Source organism: Mus caroli, chromosome 1 (assembly GCF_900094665.2).
Source record: "Mus caroli chromosome 1, CAROLI_EIJ_v1.1, whole genome shotgun sequence".
Classification (NCBI taxonomy): Eukaryota; Metazoa; Chordata; class Mammalia; order Rodentia; family Muridae; genus Mus; species Mus caroli.
This window is the reverse complement of record NC_034570.1, coordinates 117,772,618-117,790,256: the sequence shown is the minus strand read 5'-3', so window position 1 is coordinate 117,790,256 and position 17,639 is coordinate 117,772,618. Positions and strand designations below refer to the sequence as shown.

The window sequence follows — 17,639 nt, the reverse complement described above, 5'->3', positions numbered from 1 at the left end:
ACACATACACCCCCCGCAAAAAAAGCCAGGCACACAAAAAACTGGAAAGTACTTGAGAAAGACAGGTGACATTGAGCTCAGGCTGCACACATGTATGCGTACCTACTACAAATCTGCAAGGATACAGAGAAAGAATTCATTCTGTAGCTTCATACTTTAATAGAGTAAGAAATATATGATATACTAACATTCTTTTCTGAGGACCAATTTGAAATGAGAAGTGATTGCATGTACGGGGAAGTCGGGTGTTTGAAGAGAACAGATTCTAACAGCAATCCTGACTGGTGTTCACAAGTTGAAGCGACACCATCCTCAGGTAGAGTTTCACAAGGACTTCGAAGACAAATACACATTGAAAAGGTTTCTCCTCATATAGGCCTGGACTCAAAGTGCTCTAAGGTCTTTCTTTCAAGCTGACTCTGTTCATTGCTGGGTTCCCCCCCCACACACACACCCCACACACACTCATTTTAGCCCTTGGCTCATATGACATCATAGCTCTTTGAAAACATGGACGTCCCTTGCATTATAAAACCACAAATTATAAGCATATCTGAAGCTGCCCTTGTAGTGTCACTGAAAGGAAAAAGGGAGAAGGAGCGTGGAGAAGCGTGCAATATGCTGGAAATTCAATCCTACTGATGGAAGGCTTTGATAGCCTAGCTGAGCCCCTTATCACAGGCACTCCATTTAACTATGCTCCATTTAATATGGCTCTGACAGCTTAGGGTATATCTTCACTGTACAGAAGGACCAAAAAAAACCCCCAAAAAACAAAAAAGAGCTTATGTTGAGCTTTTACAATTTCATTTTTGCTTTCTTATTACAGCCTAATGCTAAAGTAATTTAACATGCCTTTCCTTCCTCATCTGAAGTCTTCCACAGGCTAAGAGAAGGAACCTCTGCTCTTCCCAGTCTATCTGCAAGAAACACTCTTAATATTTCCTGTGAAGTACACGGATTACCTAACCAACCCAAGTTTACACAATCAATATGGATATGCTAATTTTTCTCCTTAGCTGAGAGAGGAAATCAGTCAAGCTGAGAAGGCTTTTAACATAAAGGAATATTATTAACCTGGATAGATGACCAGCTGTGAATGTGTCCTTGTGTATTCATACGTTAGACCTAAGCTTCTATCTTGTGTTAGGCAGAGTCTCTTGTTTGCTGTTATATAGTCTAGGCTAGATGACCTGTGGGCTTCTGGAAACTCCCCTGTCTCTGCCTCCTATATTGTCTCAGGTACAATGGGTTTGCAAGTTCATCCTGCCATGTCTTAGCGTTTGTGGGTTGCAAGAATCTGAACTCCGGTCAGTATGCCCACAAAGCAAGCACTCTTTGCCTGCCGAGCCATCTCCCCAGTTCCGTCTTTTAAAACTGTGATGTTTTTATTTGTTTCCTCACTTTTGTGAATTATGCTAAGATTCCTGAGTTCTGGAAGGACTGTGCTTTCGTGTCCTTTGAGATAGTAAGAAAGAGCAGAGAAAGCATATTTATCATGCATTATCATCTCAGGTAGGAGATTAGATGCAAAACAAAATGCATTCTTATACCATTGCTCATTATTGTGAATACCCCTGATCCTTTTAAAATTCAGAATTTAAGAGAATTCTCTTTCCCTGAGGCTCAAGGTAAATTTGCCTTCTGCTTATTTTAAAGTATGTTGGGAAGGAATTTCCTTATAGTAGTTGTTTAGTTGGAAACAATAGTGATAGATAACACCATTGATGTCATAGCATTATCGTGAATGCAAACACTACTTCATTGTCAAGGCAATGCTAAGTCAAGGGTTTTCTTCTTTTTGACAGGCAGTACTTGGTGTCGAATCTGGGAACACACACACACACACACACACACACACACACACACACAGCAAACAACCTGCCTGCCTACTCCTGACCTATAGCCTCAGCCCTAAAAGCACTTCTCTCAAAACTCCTAACACATTGTGCCACCAGGCTTAGGTCTTCAGACAATAAAATTACATTTATTCCCAAGGGCCCACGGCATTTTTAACCATTTTAATATTTAGTGATTGTGATAAAATATCCTGACAAAAAGCAACTTAGTGGAGAATGGGCTTATTGTAGCTCACAATTCCAGGTCATAGGACACTATTTTGAAGGGAAGTTGAGGCAGAAAATCCAGACATCTAGGCACATCACATCTGTGGGCAAGGGCCAAGAGAAATGAATCCATGTGTGCTTTCTTGATTGCCTCCACTCTTATACACTAAAGTACCCTCAGCCTAGGCAATGTTACTGCCCACAGTGGGCTCCATCTTCTTGTGTAAGTTATCTTCATTAAGAAAATCCCCATAGACATGCCACAGGCCAATCCACACCTAGACTCTCTCATTCCAGATGATTCTAGGTTGTGTTAAACTGACAATTTAAACTAAAGATCATTGGTAGTCATAATAGAAAGATTGTTTCCATATAAGTTTTATAGATACCTCTGTCGGGAACTAAAAAGGGGGCCCTAGGGGAAGAGTGGGTAGGGAAAACCCACACCCCTCCAGAGTTCTACCCATTCTCTGGTCTGTCAGGCATGGGAGGGCTGCTATCTACCTCCCACTCATCCCTGGGTGGGCATCTAAGCCTCTGACCCACTCTTCCAGGGGTGGCAAGGGGCAGCCCTACCTGGGATTCCCAGAGCTGCTTTGCTAAAGCCACCGGGGTTATGGGAGAGAGGGATGAGGAAAGAGGTTCCTAACACCTGCGAGAGTGAGCACAGCCTTGATGAGCAGAGACTGTCTATGGCTTTAGAGCTTTATTATAGAAAGGGAGGGAGAAAGAGAGAAGAGAGAGAGAGAGAGAGAGAGAGAGAGAGAGAGAGAGAAGGCTAGAGAGAAAGAGAGTAAGAGGGAGAGAGGAGAGAGGAGAGGAGAAGACAAAGAGAGAGAAGAGAGGGGGTGAGTGTGAGGAGTAAGAGGGAGACAAATAAGATGTAAGAGGTAAGAGAGTGAGGTGGGGTCTAATAGCCCCTTTTTATGGTCTTTACTGTTGCTACATAACTGGGAGGAGTTTAGCCTGAAGGTCAGAAGCTTGGGTCATTGCCTACGTGACTTCTAGCCATTCTTTTCTTGTGGAGTCTGGGGGGGAGGGGGGCGGTAACTTAGGCAGGGGCCCAAGTTCCAGGAGCATGAGGGAACGCCTACCATGTCATGAAGGTGAATTATCACCCTTCAGGGTTCGGACCTCAGCTCAACTGGAGACCAGCCTGAAATTCTCCACATGTCTCCAATCCCTTTATGTCACAAACCACTTAGATTACCAGTAACTGCATATTCCTTTTTAGTATAGTTAAGATAAAAATGTATAAAAGTACCAGCCATGCTTCACCAAAATAAATCCTCTCTCTATAGAACTTTAATTAAAGGCTTATGTCCCCACATCTGCCATCATTTTAAGACACTTAGCTCTAATTTTTTGTGTGTAATTTAGACCAGTGGCCATGTTACTTGGTGCTTCAGATGGTTTTAAGTGTTGAAATGAAGGGTAGGGAAGCCCTGCCCTAGAAAGATTAGCCGAGGTATGCTCTGCTTGCTGTCAGCTTCAAGTTGTTCCTTCCAATGAGTGGAGATTATCTTCTGAATAACAGTGTTAAAGAAAGACAGCTCCAGGCTCTTATTTAACACCTCAAGACAAAAATAAAAATCATTAGCAAAGTTAAAGGGATGACACACCTCCACGGGGCATAGGACCTGTTTTAATGCTTGTGTGTTAATAAATGATACGATTCTCTTCTCCCAAGTGTCACCTCTTCTGAGGAAAATCACATCTGCTAATAAAAAATCATCAAATACCATCCCATTAAGACAGGACTGCAGAGATGAAATAGCCAAAAATACTACCATAATTACACAAATGGTTATCATCTTATTAAGTCCTGCAAAATGTAATAATTTCAGCATCCTTAATTGAATGATTCCATTCCAAATGCTGTTTTGATGCAAATAAGCAGCCTTCCTTTTGCTAAGTTTTCTAAGACATGAAATATCCAAAGATATCAGCTCGCTCATTTTCTATCCCAGAATCATGGTCTTTTGGGTATCTTCCCCTCTCCCTCCCTCGAATTTTCATGGAAAGTCATTCTTCCTGGCCCTTGAGTTGATTTTGGTTTATAAAAAAAAAATGCTGTTTACTTCAGAAGCCCATAGGTTAGAGTCATTCAGAGAGGACGGATGTATAGAATTCCAAATGAGGAGTTCCCTAAATATAGAGTTCAGTTGTGAAATCACATAGATCTATCTGTCCTAGTGGGTTGTAGTCTCACTTTTGCTTCTTATGACTTTTGCAAACTCATTTCCTCCTGCCCTTCTGATAGTTTGAGTTAGTCATGATGAAGGCAGTGACATTTAATGGCCCTATACTGCAAGCTGTTATCTAAAGCACCTCTTGAGCCCCACAATGGACATGGATTCAAGATACATCATTAGACGATGAAGATGCTAACACTTGGGACCTGAAAGGTAGCTCAGTCAGTAACTTGTTCAAAGACCCACGTTCAATTCCCACAACCCAAATACCAGGCATGGTAGCATGAACCTGTGATCTCGACACCAGGAAGGTAGAGGCAGCCAGCCGGCCAGCCTAGCCTAGTCAGTGAACGCCAGGCCACTGAGAGACCCTGTCATAAAAATAAAAATGTGGTCAGCACCTGAGGAAGGACACCTGAACTTCTAAGGTTGAAGTCTGGCCTCCACATATGACAGTTATGCGTCCATGGATGAGTATATATCCATGCACATGTATGTGCACACATGTACACACACACACACACTAACTAAAACACTAGCACTAACACTAATACTGATACAAAGAAGAAACTCTCATTGAAACCAGAAACATTGCCCACATCGAACTATGTTTGGCAAATTCCCTATCTTGACCAAGAGTTATCTCACTTCCCAGCAGTGTTCCCACATCCCACCTGCTGCATGATCCAGAGTGAAAATTAATTTAAACTGGAGCCTATGAAAATATAATTAGGAAGAGAATCTGATGCCAAAATAAAATATGTCCCTGATTTCCATACACAAATAGTTTTAAATAATATATCCTCTCTGTGCATTAAAATCCGTTTGTGTAGAGAAGTGGAAGAATATGTCCTTCTCTGATACAGCTCTTCCCTCAGCTTGTACTTCAACAAGAAGGCATTTCAGATCCATAACCTTTACCAATACCCCTTGGCAGATGCCCTTTATAGATCAATGATCCTTGGGTGAGTCTAGAAGCCATGTGTAGCATAGTCATTAAGTGTAAATAATTGTTTTTATCCCAGTAAGTGTTGAAAATTAAGAGGTAAAAAGGAGAGAGCTAAATCTAGCCCCAGGTCAGCAGAAAGATGACGATCTACAGCACTTGATGTAAGATAATGTTTGTATCATATTCAGCCTGCACTCTGGGCAGATGTCCCAGCAGCACTGCACTATTCTTGTTATAGTTGTCAGCTGCACAAGTGACCAGGAGTGACATAGCTTATAGGAGCTGTTGTGGGGTTGGCATTCCCTTGAGGACTTTGCTGCCTTGATACTGAGACCATGTCCACACAGATGTAATGGGATAGAAATCTGAGAACCATGAAGTTCCCTGTAAATGATATCAGCCTCTAGTCTGGCTCTCTGAGTTCAAATCTCAGCCCCTCCATTTTGATAAAGATATATCATCCCTGCCGTTTCAGGGTCCTTCCTTCCTGAACAGAGGAGTGTTGGGGGAAGCACCATTCCCTAGCATCAGGTCAAGCATGTTAGGCCTATGTGTAAAGCCATTGCACAGATGCTGGCACAGACAGTGCAAGTGTTGGCTAGTTTTGTTTATTCCTGTGTTGTGGGAAGGAGGAGTCACATTCATCCGTGTGTGAGCATGCTATAAAGGCAAGAGGTCAACCTTAGTTGTCCCTCCTTAGGGACTTTGCATCCTTTTAAAGAGAGGATCTTTGACTGGCATAGAGTGGTTGGGCAGCAAACCTCTGGGATCTTCCGGTTTCATTTCCTCAGTGATGGAATTACACGTTAAAACTCCATACCAGCACACATGGCTTTTTTACATGGGTGCTGAGGCCTCAAACCCACGTCATCATGCTTTTAATGCCAGCTCCCCAAACCAGTCAGCTGTTTTTATGATGGGTGTTCTTGATGTCCACGGTGCCCCACTGTTAGATCAGAAAGCCGGTGTTTCCGTTTTCCTTCCAGTGTTACTATTTAAGACACATATACTAATCTTGAGAAAGGCCCCAACCCTCAGAATCTCCATCTATAAAATAATATGACTTGATGGGACTCTTTCTACTATTCCTTTGGAGGCACTGCCATCTGGAGCTGGAGTATTCTAGCTTGAAGGGCTGAAGATTTTTTTTTTTTGAAACAGGGTCACCTCTAGCTCAGGCTGAGCTCAAATTCATTATGTAGCTGAGGATGACCTTGAACTTTTATGATTATGCCGTCATGCCTCTACCTTATAAAGGCTAGGATTTTAGGGATGTGCCATCACCATCACACCTTGCTTATGTGAAGCTAGGGGTTGAACCAAGGGCTTCATGCATGCTAGACAAGACCTCTACCAACTGATCAACATCCCCAGACAGGAGGAAATGTTTTTAATATGACCCTTGCAAATGTGTCTTGCTGGTCTAATTTACTGAGCACACAACACAGTCTCCTCGTTCCATTATAGAAAGAATGAAAAAAAAAAAGACACTTTCTTAGAGAGTTATGTTCTAGGGAAGGGTCAAGCGACCTATATACGATTCAAGTATAGTCCCTTAGTCTTATTAAAATAACTTATAGCAAAAGTCAGTGACTGAGAAGAAGTTATAGCTCCTTAGAATTTAATGTTTTCTAATACCCTGGTGTGAATGACTCCATTATAAAGTTTTAAAACCAAAGCAGTTAATCTTGAAATCACATATAGAACCAGGGACCCTGTGAGTCCTGCAGTTCAAAGCTGGGGTTGTAATTCTGGAAATGGGCTCTCTTAATTAAAACCTGTAATGAAGCCAGATATTAAAGTAGAATAAAGTACACACACACATTCATACTCCCACACAGGTGTATACACTCAACACACTTATTACAGAATGTGCTATTATTATGAAGATTGCAAAAAACTGTTGTAGAATAATGAATAAGAACTTCTAGTATCTTCTTACTGCAGGGGGCCGAGGTCAATGAAGATGTACAAGAAGATGAAGAAGATAGAGTTGCTGACACTACTCTCCAGAGCCACATGATAGGTAAACATCCATGTGTTGCTTGATTGTCTCTCATTTTGATGCATTCTCTTGGTGCATTACTAGAGGCCTGGTCTTGTGTGTCCCACTATTATGGTGGTTCTCAACTTTTGGGTTCAACCCCTTCAGGAATAGCATGACCCTCTCACAGGGGTTTCCTAAATCCATCAGAAAACAACAGATAGCTACATTATGATTCATAACTGTAGCAAAATCACAGTTATAAGGTAGCAATGAGATAATTTTATGGTTGTGGGTCACCACAACATGAGGAACTGTATTAAAGGATCGCAGCATTGGGAAGATTGAGAACCACTGCTCTGTGGGACATGAGGTGGAATTGTTTTCCTCAAAGAGGTTAGATGTTATATTAGTGACTTTTCCTGTTGCTGTGACATAATACCTGATAAAAGCAACTTCAGGGAGAAAGGGTTTAATTCTGGCTCACAGGTCAGGGCACAGTCCATCATGGTGGGGAGGGTGTGGCAGCAAGAGTGTGAGGCAGCTGCTCACAGGGCATCCACAGTCAGGAAGCAGAGAGAAGAATGCTGGAGCTCAGCTCACGGTCTCCATTGTGTTCAGTCTGGGAATCCACCATAGGATGGTGCTGCCCATTTTAAGATGTCGCCTTAGTTAACCTACTCTAGATAATTTCTTATACACATGCCCAGACCCTAGTCTGATCCAGATGACCTATTCAGAAGCTTGTCTCTGTGGCGATGCTAGATCCTGTGAAGCTGATAGTATAAACCATCACACATGCTAAATTAAAACAAGTCGATTAGGCCTGGGCTTGGGGCTACCATAATTCATAGAGTCCTTGCTTGGCATTGACAAGGCCCAGGATTTGATGCCAAGTGCCACAAAAGGAAAGCAAGCAGAAACAGGAAGCCACACCCTTTCTGGGGTCTCAGAGCCACACTGTGGAGAAAACTGGGTGTTTGCAAAGGAGTACAACCTGAGCTGAAGAGAGGTGTGTGCTTCTGTTAGCTATGGAGGCAACCCTGGGAACTAACACTTATTTTCCTCAGGGGAGAATCAGTTCTTAGAATATCCCTTTATAAAATTATCTCAAGTTGCAACTAATGCGGGAGTCTATTGTTTAAAAATACAGGGTGGTGGCTTTCTGAAATGGAACGTTTTTTTAAAAATTGACACCTCATATGTAGAGCTGTCTTAGTTTCTTGTCTGCTGCTATGATAAAATATTCTGACATATTTTATTATAAGTGCAACGTAAGAGGGAAAGGGTTTATTTAAAGAGCTCACAGTTCCGAGGTGCAGTCCATCCTTGTGGAGGAGTCCCAGCGGCTGCACCTGGAAGCAGTCGGTCATTATATCCCACGATGAGCGTAATGAATGTGTGTGTGTGTTCTCCAGCTCCACTTCTCCGTTTATGTATACAGTGTAGGAATGCACGCTGAATGGTCCAGCCCACAAATAACATGGCTCTCTCCTCATCAAGTAAAGTAATCAATATACACCCCACGGGTAGAACCAGAGACCAGTCTTCCCGGATGACTTTGTCAAGTTGAAAATTAACACTAATCATTGCGAGAAATGAGTAAAATAAGTACATTCACCTGCCCAAACCTTCAACACAATTTCCTTTTCACTATTTCTGTCAAAAGCCCTAAATATAGCTAGATCTGAATTTACTTCAACTTGTTAGGTGTTTCTTTCTTAATAAAGAAAAAAATTATAATTATTCAGAAAATCAGGCTGAGATAAAAATGAATCCCCCAAACACAATAGTTAGCTTCCTGCTCCCAACTCCCTGAAAACACTACAACCCTAAAACCAACCCAGTTGTATTTCTTAAAGTTGTACACACCACAAAATATAAAAGAAAAAACGTGCCCAGTGAAGTGAGATTCAAGTGCCCTGTTTTGGCCCCTGTTAGGAGACCATGATGGAGGAAATATATAAAACTTTGCTCTGTGTGAGGAGACTGAAGAAGTAATTGATTGTCAAATCCCCAGACTACCTTGGGCACGTGTGGCATTCACTGTTCTTAAGGAGACACCAGTGGCTGTGAACACGCGTGTGCTGCTTAGGCACCATGAGAGGCAATGGTGGAATGGATTGCTCTAGGAGTAGCAGACAGACCAATGTCTTAGTTCTTCTTTTTGCTCAACTAAAACACCCTGACAAAAGCAACTTAAGAGGCAAGGGGTATATTTCGGCTCAGGGTTTAAGGATACAGTCCATCATGGCTGTGAGGACACAGCAGCAGGAGATTGAAGCAGCTGATCCCACTGTATCTACCATCAAATGTAGGAGAGCATTGACTGTTTGCATGCTAATGCTCAGCTCCTCAGCTTCTGTCTTCCATTTATGCAGTCCAGAATCTCCTGCCCAAAGGATAGTCCCACCCAGAACTAATTCGGGTCTCCCTACATCAATTAACATACTCAGACAATCCTCCATGAGCATGCTCAGAGCCTTGGGCTCCCAGGTGCTTCTAGATCTGTCAAGTTCACAATTAGCACTAACTATCACAACTGAATATTAAGTCATAAGATGTGACTGCCTTGAGGGGGGTTAGTATCCAATAGCCTTTGTATCCATTGCTTTCACCGGGATGCCCTTAGCAGCCAACTCCCAGCACCCCCAGCTCTGAGTGCCATAATTTTCCAGCATCCCCAGCCATCTCTGGCAAACTATAATTTATTGTGTGTCTCAGAGGATTGTTGTCCCATTCAGTTTAATGAGACTGGCACACAATTATTATTCTTTTCATTTGTAATTAGGAATACAAAAGTCTTCACAAACAGCTGAATGAGTGTAGTCTGAATCAGATTATTATTCCAAGACATCCTTTTATTACGGTTGTCAGTGTGAAGGGATTTAATTGGTACCAGTTCAGCATAGTTAGCTAACGTGCAAGTTAAATATTGTTTAACAGCCTTCAAGCATGATAGTCTGTAAAGCCTGGCTGGGTCTCCTTTTTCCCCTAATGAAGTTCTTGGACCTGTAAAAAAAAAATCATAACAGGCAAAAGAGTCAGTTCTATGACAGAGCACTTGGCAAATGTGCTCAAGGCTCTAGGTTCAATCCCATCATTACAAAGTTGAAATTAAGGAAAAAGGACTGGGAATGGTAGTTCAGTTTTCAACAGCATTTGCCCAGAAAGCATTGTTTTCCGTCTCTAGCACTGAATAAACCACGCATAGTGCTGTAGTCAAGGTTCTTTTTTGCTATGTAGCAAATTCAAGGCCAGCTTGGGTTTTATGACACCCACCAGAGTCTGAGGATAAAATAATAATAACAACAACAACAACATCAAAAACAGAAAAAAGAAGCAGTAACAACACAAACACACATGCACACATGTGTGTGTGCATACAAGTAATGTTACATGCTGCCTCTCTTCTTGTATTCTTTTTATTTTCTGTAATAGATGGCATTTATTATTCTAGAGATTTGATCAGGTTTTATTGTTGTTACCTTCTTGAATTTTATGTCCCTATGCCATTAGCGATACCATGGAAGTCTCCGGTTTTCAAACCCCTCGCTTACAGGTTGAAAACTTGGTCCTGCCACTCTAAGCATCCCATTTCCATTGAAACAGAAAGTATGGGGGAAATAGAAGCTTCCCAGGTTTCTGGTAGGCACTATCTAATACAGTGTCATGAAGAAATGGATCATACAGCCAACCCTTGCTGCAAAGGATGCTGGGAAAGTGCACGCATTCCTTTCTAATCTCTATCTTATGACGTAGCAGAGGAAAAAGTTTGATACTAACTCTGAGCTAGCCATCAGTAGGAACGGTTTAAAGGTTCTCCCTGTCTGAGACTAGCTAAGAGTCACTAATGTTTATTCCTTTTCTTTTTCCCATCACAGGGACTGAGAATATGTATTATTCCCATGCTGATTATCCTAAGCTTGGTATTATCATCTATTTTGTAGTATTTTATAGCCATGATATAAACACCTTTTTAACAGAGAAAAACAAACAAGGAATTATAACCTGAAAATTTGTGTTTGTGTTTGTGTCTGTGACCTCAGGGTTACTGTGTTGGTTTAGTCAAAGTGCCATGAGTTGAATAGAAAAGAAAATATTGTTAGCTAAACTGGATCTAAATACAAATGCAAGCTTTATAAATTAAGGGGCTGAAGCCATAGCGCAGTGCTTAAGAGAGCATGCCTTTCTTACGGAGGACCTGAGTTCCACTCCCAGTGCCCACATTGAACAACTCAGATCCACCTGTAATTCCCGATGCAGGGATCTGACTTCTCCTTGCTTTTGTGAGTACTGCTTGTTCACAATCATACATATGCATAAGTAGAAGTAAAATATCTATGTAAAAGTTTGCAAATTAAGTAAAATAAAGGCACTAGATATTTTTTCTTTAAAATAATCCTAATAAATGTCAGACTTTGTGTTAATGAGCAACAAAAAAAAATTGGCTGGTCCAATTTAATAGACGCTCTAGCATAAATGGTGTCTTTCCTACCCTTTTAACTATGACTGACAGATCCTATACATTAGCCTAATTGTCTGCTAATGTTAAACACTCTCAAAGATTGGAATACTATTGTCTTATGTTCAAATTACCAACCAGTGGGGATAGAGAGTTTAATTGATAAAGCTCTTGCTTTGCAAGCACGAGGACCTGGCTTTACTTCCAGAACCCATGTTGAAGACAACCTGATTTTGGTAGTGCATGCTTCTATCTCATCACAAGAAAAGTGGGCATGTAGATCTCTGGGCTCACTGAACAGCCAGCCTAGCCTGCTTGGTGGCTTCCAGTCCAATGAAAGACCCTGTCTTTAAAAACAAGGCATGTGTCACCTAGGAAATAAGAACAGAAGTTGAACTCTGACCTTCACACACATGTCCACCTATGAGCACCCACACACGTAATCCAAACCCTCAAAGATATTTTGAGGAAGAAGTCACATAGAATCTATTGGTAGCCACAAGACTATAAGACATAGAAAGGACCGCTGTTTAATGACCTCACACTTGTGCACATACCAACATCCACCTCATTGGATGGAGGTTGTATGAGCCCCATCTCAGTTCTGCAGGTTCTTAGGTGTGCTTCCAGTCTCCTCTGTAGAGGCTTTCCAGCACCAGCATGGCAAGACAGAGGACAGGGTCCCACTCTAGTCATGCAGCTTTCGATGGATGGCCAGAGCACCGTGCCTTGGAGCTTGTACTTGTACTATTTCATTACATTTACTACTTGAACATCTCTTTTGTCTACATAAGACATTCTGGTTGTTCTCACCCTCTCTCTTCTCTCCTCTCCACACACCCACTTCAACCCCCTCCTCCCTTATGTTTTTGTTTTGTTTGGTTTCCTGACCAACTGATTTAGATCAAGGCTTTCTGTGTAACTAGAGGTTTGGAACGAGCCATTCTAGCTGATGGGCTCTCTATTGGGTATACAACTGACAACGATGACTGCCCTTTCCCTGGTATCCATCAATATCCAGTAGTTCAGCAGGGAGGAGAAGAGGTCCTTAGGCTCGTCCCTGACCCATGGTTACCTTGTGCGGGTACAAGTGCAGGCAGCCACAGTTGCTGTGAGATTATGTTAGTAATGGCTGTGTCATGCCCAGAAGACAACATTTCACAGCCTGTCTCCCTATTTTCCGGCTCTTATGTTCTTTCCTTTCCCTCTTCCAACATTTTCCCTGAGCCATAGAGGCATGGTATGAAGGTCCTGTTCAGAGAGTTCTCTTTGCTACCCCAAGAGCTGCTATTGCCCTCAAGGATTCCTATAGCCCAATATGTTACTTCCTCCTCCCTCCATCCCCAGCCTGGGCTAAAGTACAGAGTAGGAGGCAATCAGAAGTCCCTTTGAGTTCCTTATGTCCTTAAACCTGTACATTTCCAGTTTGCCAGGGTGTAATCCCCTTATTCCTGACTTTAGTTAATGCGGAAATATAAGTTATGTCACTAGAGAACCAGATTAAGCAGGACTCTTTCATATCAGGTATTTGCATTACACTTCAGTAAATAGTAACCTCTATTTAAGTGCAGTTCCTGGGGGCTGTAGGTCTGAGATATTCAAAGTGCTTGTTTAGGCAAATGACAGGATAAGGAAGAAAAAAACTATCAAGACCACCTTACATAAGAAAGGGATAGTTTTGCATAAATGTACTTCTGCCTTAAAACTCAGAAGTGAAACAAAACTATTTTGAGCCAAATAATAGTAAACTTGAGACAGATTAGATATTTTACCTGTGACATAGACAGATACCTGTACCTTTATCATCCATCCACACAGCACCTAGCCTAGTTTGCAGCCCCATGCACAGGGCACGGAAGGCAGAAGGGATAGAGGATGCACAGGATGGATGATTGTTACTGTGGAGGTAACGCTGTATTGTGTTCTTGCAAGGGAGACTCAATGCAGCAGCATCCTCACCGCAGAGGAGGAAGGGCTTGGCTGAGTGCCAATGTTATTATAACTGTGGTTGTTTCCTTGGTTGTAAGAAGAAAGTACAGTCTGTTCCACAGGCTCTTCCAATGACTTTGCTTGAATCAAGAACAAGAAGCAAGGCAATGGCACTTGCCAAATAATATCAAAGCCCAGATAGAATATATTTAAACATAGTGGTCCATAGTGGGTCTTATCATCTGGATTTTGCAGATCACATTTTGTGTTAACTCCAAGACTGTATTTCTCAGACTAAAAATACAGGGAATAACTGAGAAACTCTAAGTTTCAGAGGTTTGAACAAGAGTAGAAATTTCTTTGTGTGTATGTACGTGTATGGGATAATATTTATGTGTGTACTTGTGTGTATGTGTTCATGACTGCATGTAATCACATGTGCATTCTACATGTGTAAAATCCTTAAGCACTCCTGCATTTGTACACATGTGCACATAACAACACCCACTCATACATCCATGGACACAGCTGACCCTGCAAACCCATGCACACTAAATAAACTAAAAGGATTTCATGTTAAAGGACACCAGGACTCCTAGCAATGTATATATTAAGTCTACAGTGTTCTAGAGATGCTTTAGCTGAATCCAAGAGGCAACTGTTAGAACAAATCAGGTGAAAACTCTGGCAAAAGGCAGAGGTAAAAATTGAGTTACTAATGACATGTGACTGAGAAAAGAAATAGAAACAGGGATTCTTTTGGCTTGAACAATAAATGTGCATCAGAAATAAAAATTGAGAACTTTCAGTAAATCCATTGTAATGCAGAGCTGATCTAGGAGCCTTTGAAGATACGTTGCAGCACAACTTTTAAAAACCAATTCATTGCAGACACTTCACGACAAACTCCATCTAGATCTACCTTGTTGGTTTTCGGTTATTATTGTTGTTAGTTTTTATTTCATACTTTATGGAGAGCAAATTTTCTATAACTCTGACTGGCCTGGAACTCTTCGTGTAACTAGTGAGGAGAACCTTGAAGTCTCGATCCTTCCTGCCCCTGCCTACTGAGTTCTGGGTTTACAGTCATGTGTGGTCTGTGCGTGCTGTATACATGGTGCTGGAGATGAAAGCCAACTCGGGCTTCATGAATCCTAGTGAAGCTAACACTCTTTCGACTGACCTACCTCCTCAGCTACCTCATTATCTTACAGCGCGGTGGCATATGCTTCCGGTATTGCCATGATCACAGCAGCTCATCATTCATTTTCTGTTAGGAGCTATCTAGACATCAAACAACACTCGGCCTTCTTTTCACATAGGTGATGCTAAATGTTTTTAAACTCTTTAAAAAATATTTTTACGCTGGGCGGTGGTGGTGCATGCCTTTAATCCCAGCCCTTGAGAGGCAGAGGCAAGTGGATTTCTGAGTTCAAGGCCAGCTTGGTCGACAAGGTGAGTTCCAGGACAGCCAGGAACAGAGAAACCCTATCTTGAAAACAACCAAAAAATATTTTTTACTCTTTAATTTTCTCATACATTTATGCTATGAACCTCCATCACATCCACCAACAATTTTTTCCCTCCAGCTCTCCCTAGTTCTCCCCACCTCATCTCCCTAGTGTTCCCCACCCCATCTCCCTAGTGCCCCCATCTCCCTAGTGCTCCCCATCTCCCTAGTGCTCCCCATCTCCCTAGTGCTCCCCACCCTATCTCCCTAGTGCTCCCCACCCCAACTTCCTCCTACTTTCTGTCCTCATTTTATTGTTATTAATAATCCACTGGATACTTTTTTAATAATTCATAGACATGAACCCAGACCTTAGTGCTTCTAAACAAAAATCCTCATGTTTTGAAAATGGATAATACCCCCCAAAATAACTTATCAATGTCACTCTTAATTTCTTTCATCAACCCCCAAGGTAGAATGGGAGAATCTCGGTTTACCCATCACCTTATCTCTGGCGCAGTGTCGGCTCCACTCATTTTGCCCAGGATCAGATAAAAGGATGCTTGCTTTATCTTTGCTCTGCCACCCTGGTGCAGCTAAAAGCTTTTCAAGAAGGGGGAGGGACAGAGTGAGCTTCGAGGTTAACAGGTTATGAAGCATTGTCCCAGCCAAGCCAGAAGCACTGAATCAATTTCCAATATGTTCCTCACAGAGCTAAAGTCCTATGCTCGGGAGATGTTATTGTTTGATTATAAAAGCAGGTGGAATTTGAAGAAAGACGTTCATGCCACCTTGATAAACAGTCTCTGCCTGTAACTCGATTGTGTCAACTCCCAGATGGAGGCGAATTATGCTTTTGGGTGACTCTCTGCCCATCTGAAACTTAGCATTAAGCTTCCCCCAGCAAGAACTCATTGGGAAGAAACTCAGCCAGCCTCTGCAAGAACTTATTTGGAGTAGGTCTCCACCACCCCATTTCTAAGTGAACAAGTTGTAATTTGACCTGTGTCACTTCTCTGGCTGTTAACCTACTCCTCAAAACGTCCCTATGTTAAAAGCAGGCGCAGATAATTCCAGTTTAAATCAGGTGTTAGGCATACTCCGTTTTCTATGTGATATTTGTTAGTATTTAAAACAAAAACAAAAGGAAGACTCTTAGAGCTGGAGACATGAATGGTTCAGTGGTTAAGAATATATGCTGCTTCCCAAAGAATGCAAGTTCTGTTCCCTACACTGTCATCATGTGACTTACAACTACTTCAGATTTGAGGGACCAGCTCCCTCTTCTAGACTCTGCCAGCACACACTCATATACTCATGTGCACGTGCACACACACACACACCACAGTTTTAAAATAATAATAAAAACACTTCCCAGGACTAGAAAGATGACTCAGTAAATAAGATGTTTGTCATGGAAACCCAAGTAGCTGCATTCGGATTCACTTATATCATGTAAAAAGCCAGGTGCAGGGTTTGTAGCTCCAATGCTGATTTTTTGATGAGTATGTAGAGAAAGTGGGCTCCCAGGTGCTTACCAGCAAACCAGTCTAGCCAAAACACTGAACTAACTTCATGTTCAGTGAGAGTTTTGTCTCAAAACAAAAGGTAGTATTTAAGAAAAACTCCTGAAGTCAGCCTCTGACCTCCACACACAACCACACAGCTGAGCCCTCCTGTACCTAAATGCAAAGAAGCACACACCACATATACACAAAAAGTTAAAACTTCTCAGTGCTTCTCAGATATGGTGCTATAATTGATTCCGATTTTTGCCTTCTTAAATTAGCCATATGCATTAGTCACTAACACTGTGTCAGAATACTTGAAAGGATAAAGCATAAGGGAGGAGGGCTTAGTCGGGCTCAGAGTTTAAGAGAAGACAGTCCGTTGTGACTGTTCAGTGCTGTAGCTGGTGAGTAGTGTTCACACAATACCAACTTTGAAGCAGTAAAGGTCATGCCAGAACTTGATTGAGCTATCCGTCACAAGGTCCAACCCCAAGCCACACTTGCTCCAGCTAGGTTCTAGCCCCTCTCAACCTCTCAAAAGTGTGCCACCAGCTGGGGACCACATAGTAAGCACATAAGCCTATCGGCACATTTCATATTAAATCAATACAACATATATTCATTGAGCAAGTCAATAGGTTTCATTCATTACTTTTTCATATTTCAATAATATTCTCTTCTCCCATTATGCTTGTACCTTCTCTTCCCACTGGTCTCTTTTCTCTTTCCAAATAATCTCCCTTAAGCCTTCATGTATATTTAAATCTAGATTCCATGTGTCTAAGCCTGGTTTATTTTATTTAACATAATAGTTTCTTTTATGTTCCCTTGCAAATGTCATCCTTTCCTCTTTCTTTATTACTGAATAATTATGTGCCTTTAGACATGTGTCACATGTTTATCTGATCATCTCAGACAGAAAGGCAGTTTTACTATTATACTTGTTACTTTACATGTTGCTGAGACATAACACCTGATTAAAACAACTTAAAGAAGAAGGAAAGGCTTATTGCATATTGTAGTTTGCATGCAGTCCATTGTGGTGGGGAGTTATGGCAACAGGAGCGTGAGGCAGCTGGTCACATGGCAT

The 17,639-nt window shown here is 41.8% G+C and overlaps 1 protein-coding gene across 1 annotated transcript in view; it reads left to right on the top strand.

The window, feature by feature from the left end:
- Nckap5 (NCK associated protein 5) overlaps positions 1 to 17,639 on the top strand; it is an 805,148-nt gene that overhangs the window by 696,267 nt on the left and 91,242 nt on the right. The window contains 1 exon segment of the mRNA XM_029471137.1: positions 7,158 to 7,236. Coding sequence (XP_029326997.1) covers positions 7,158 to 7,236 — 79 coding nt within the window.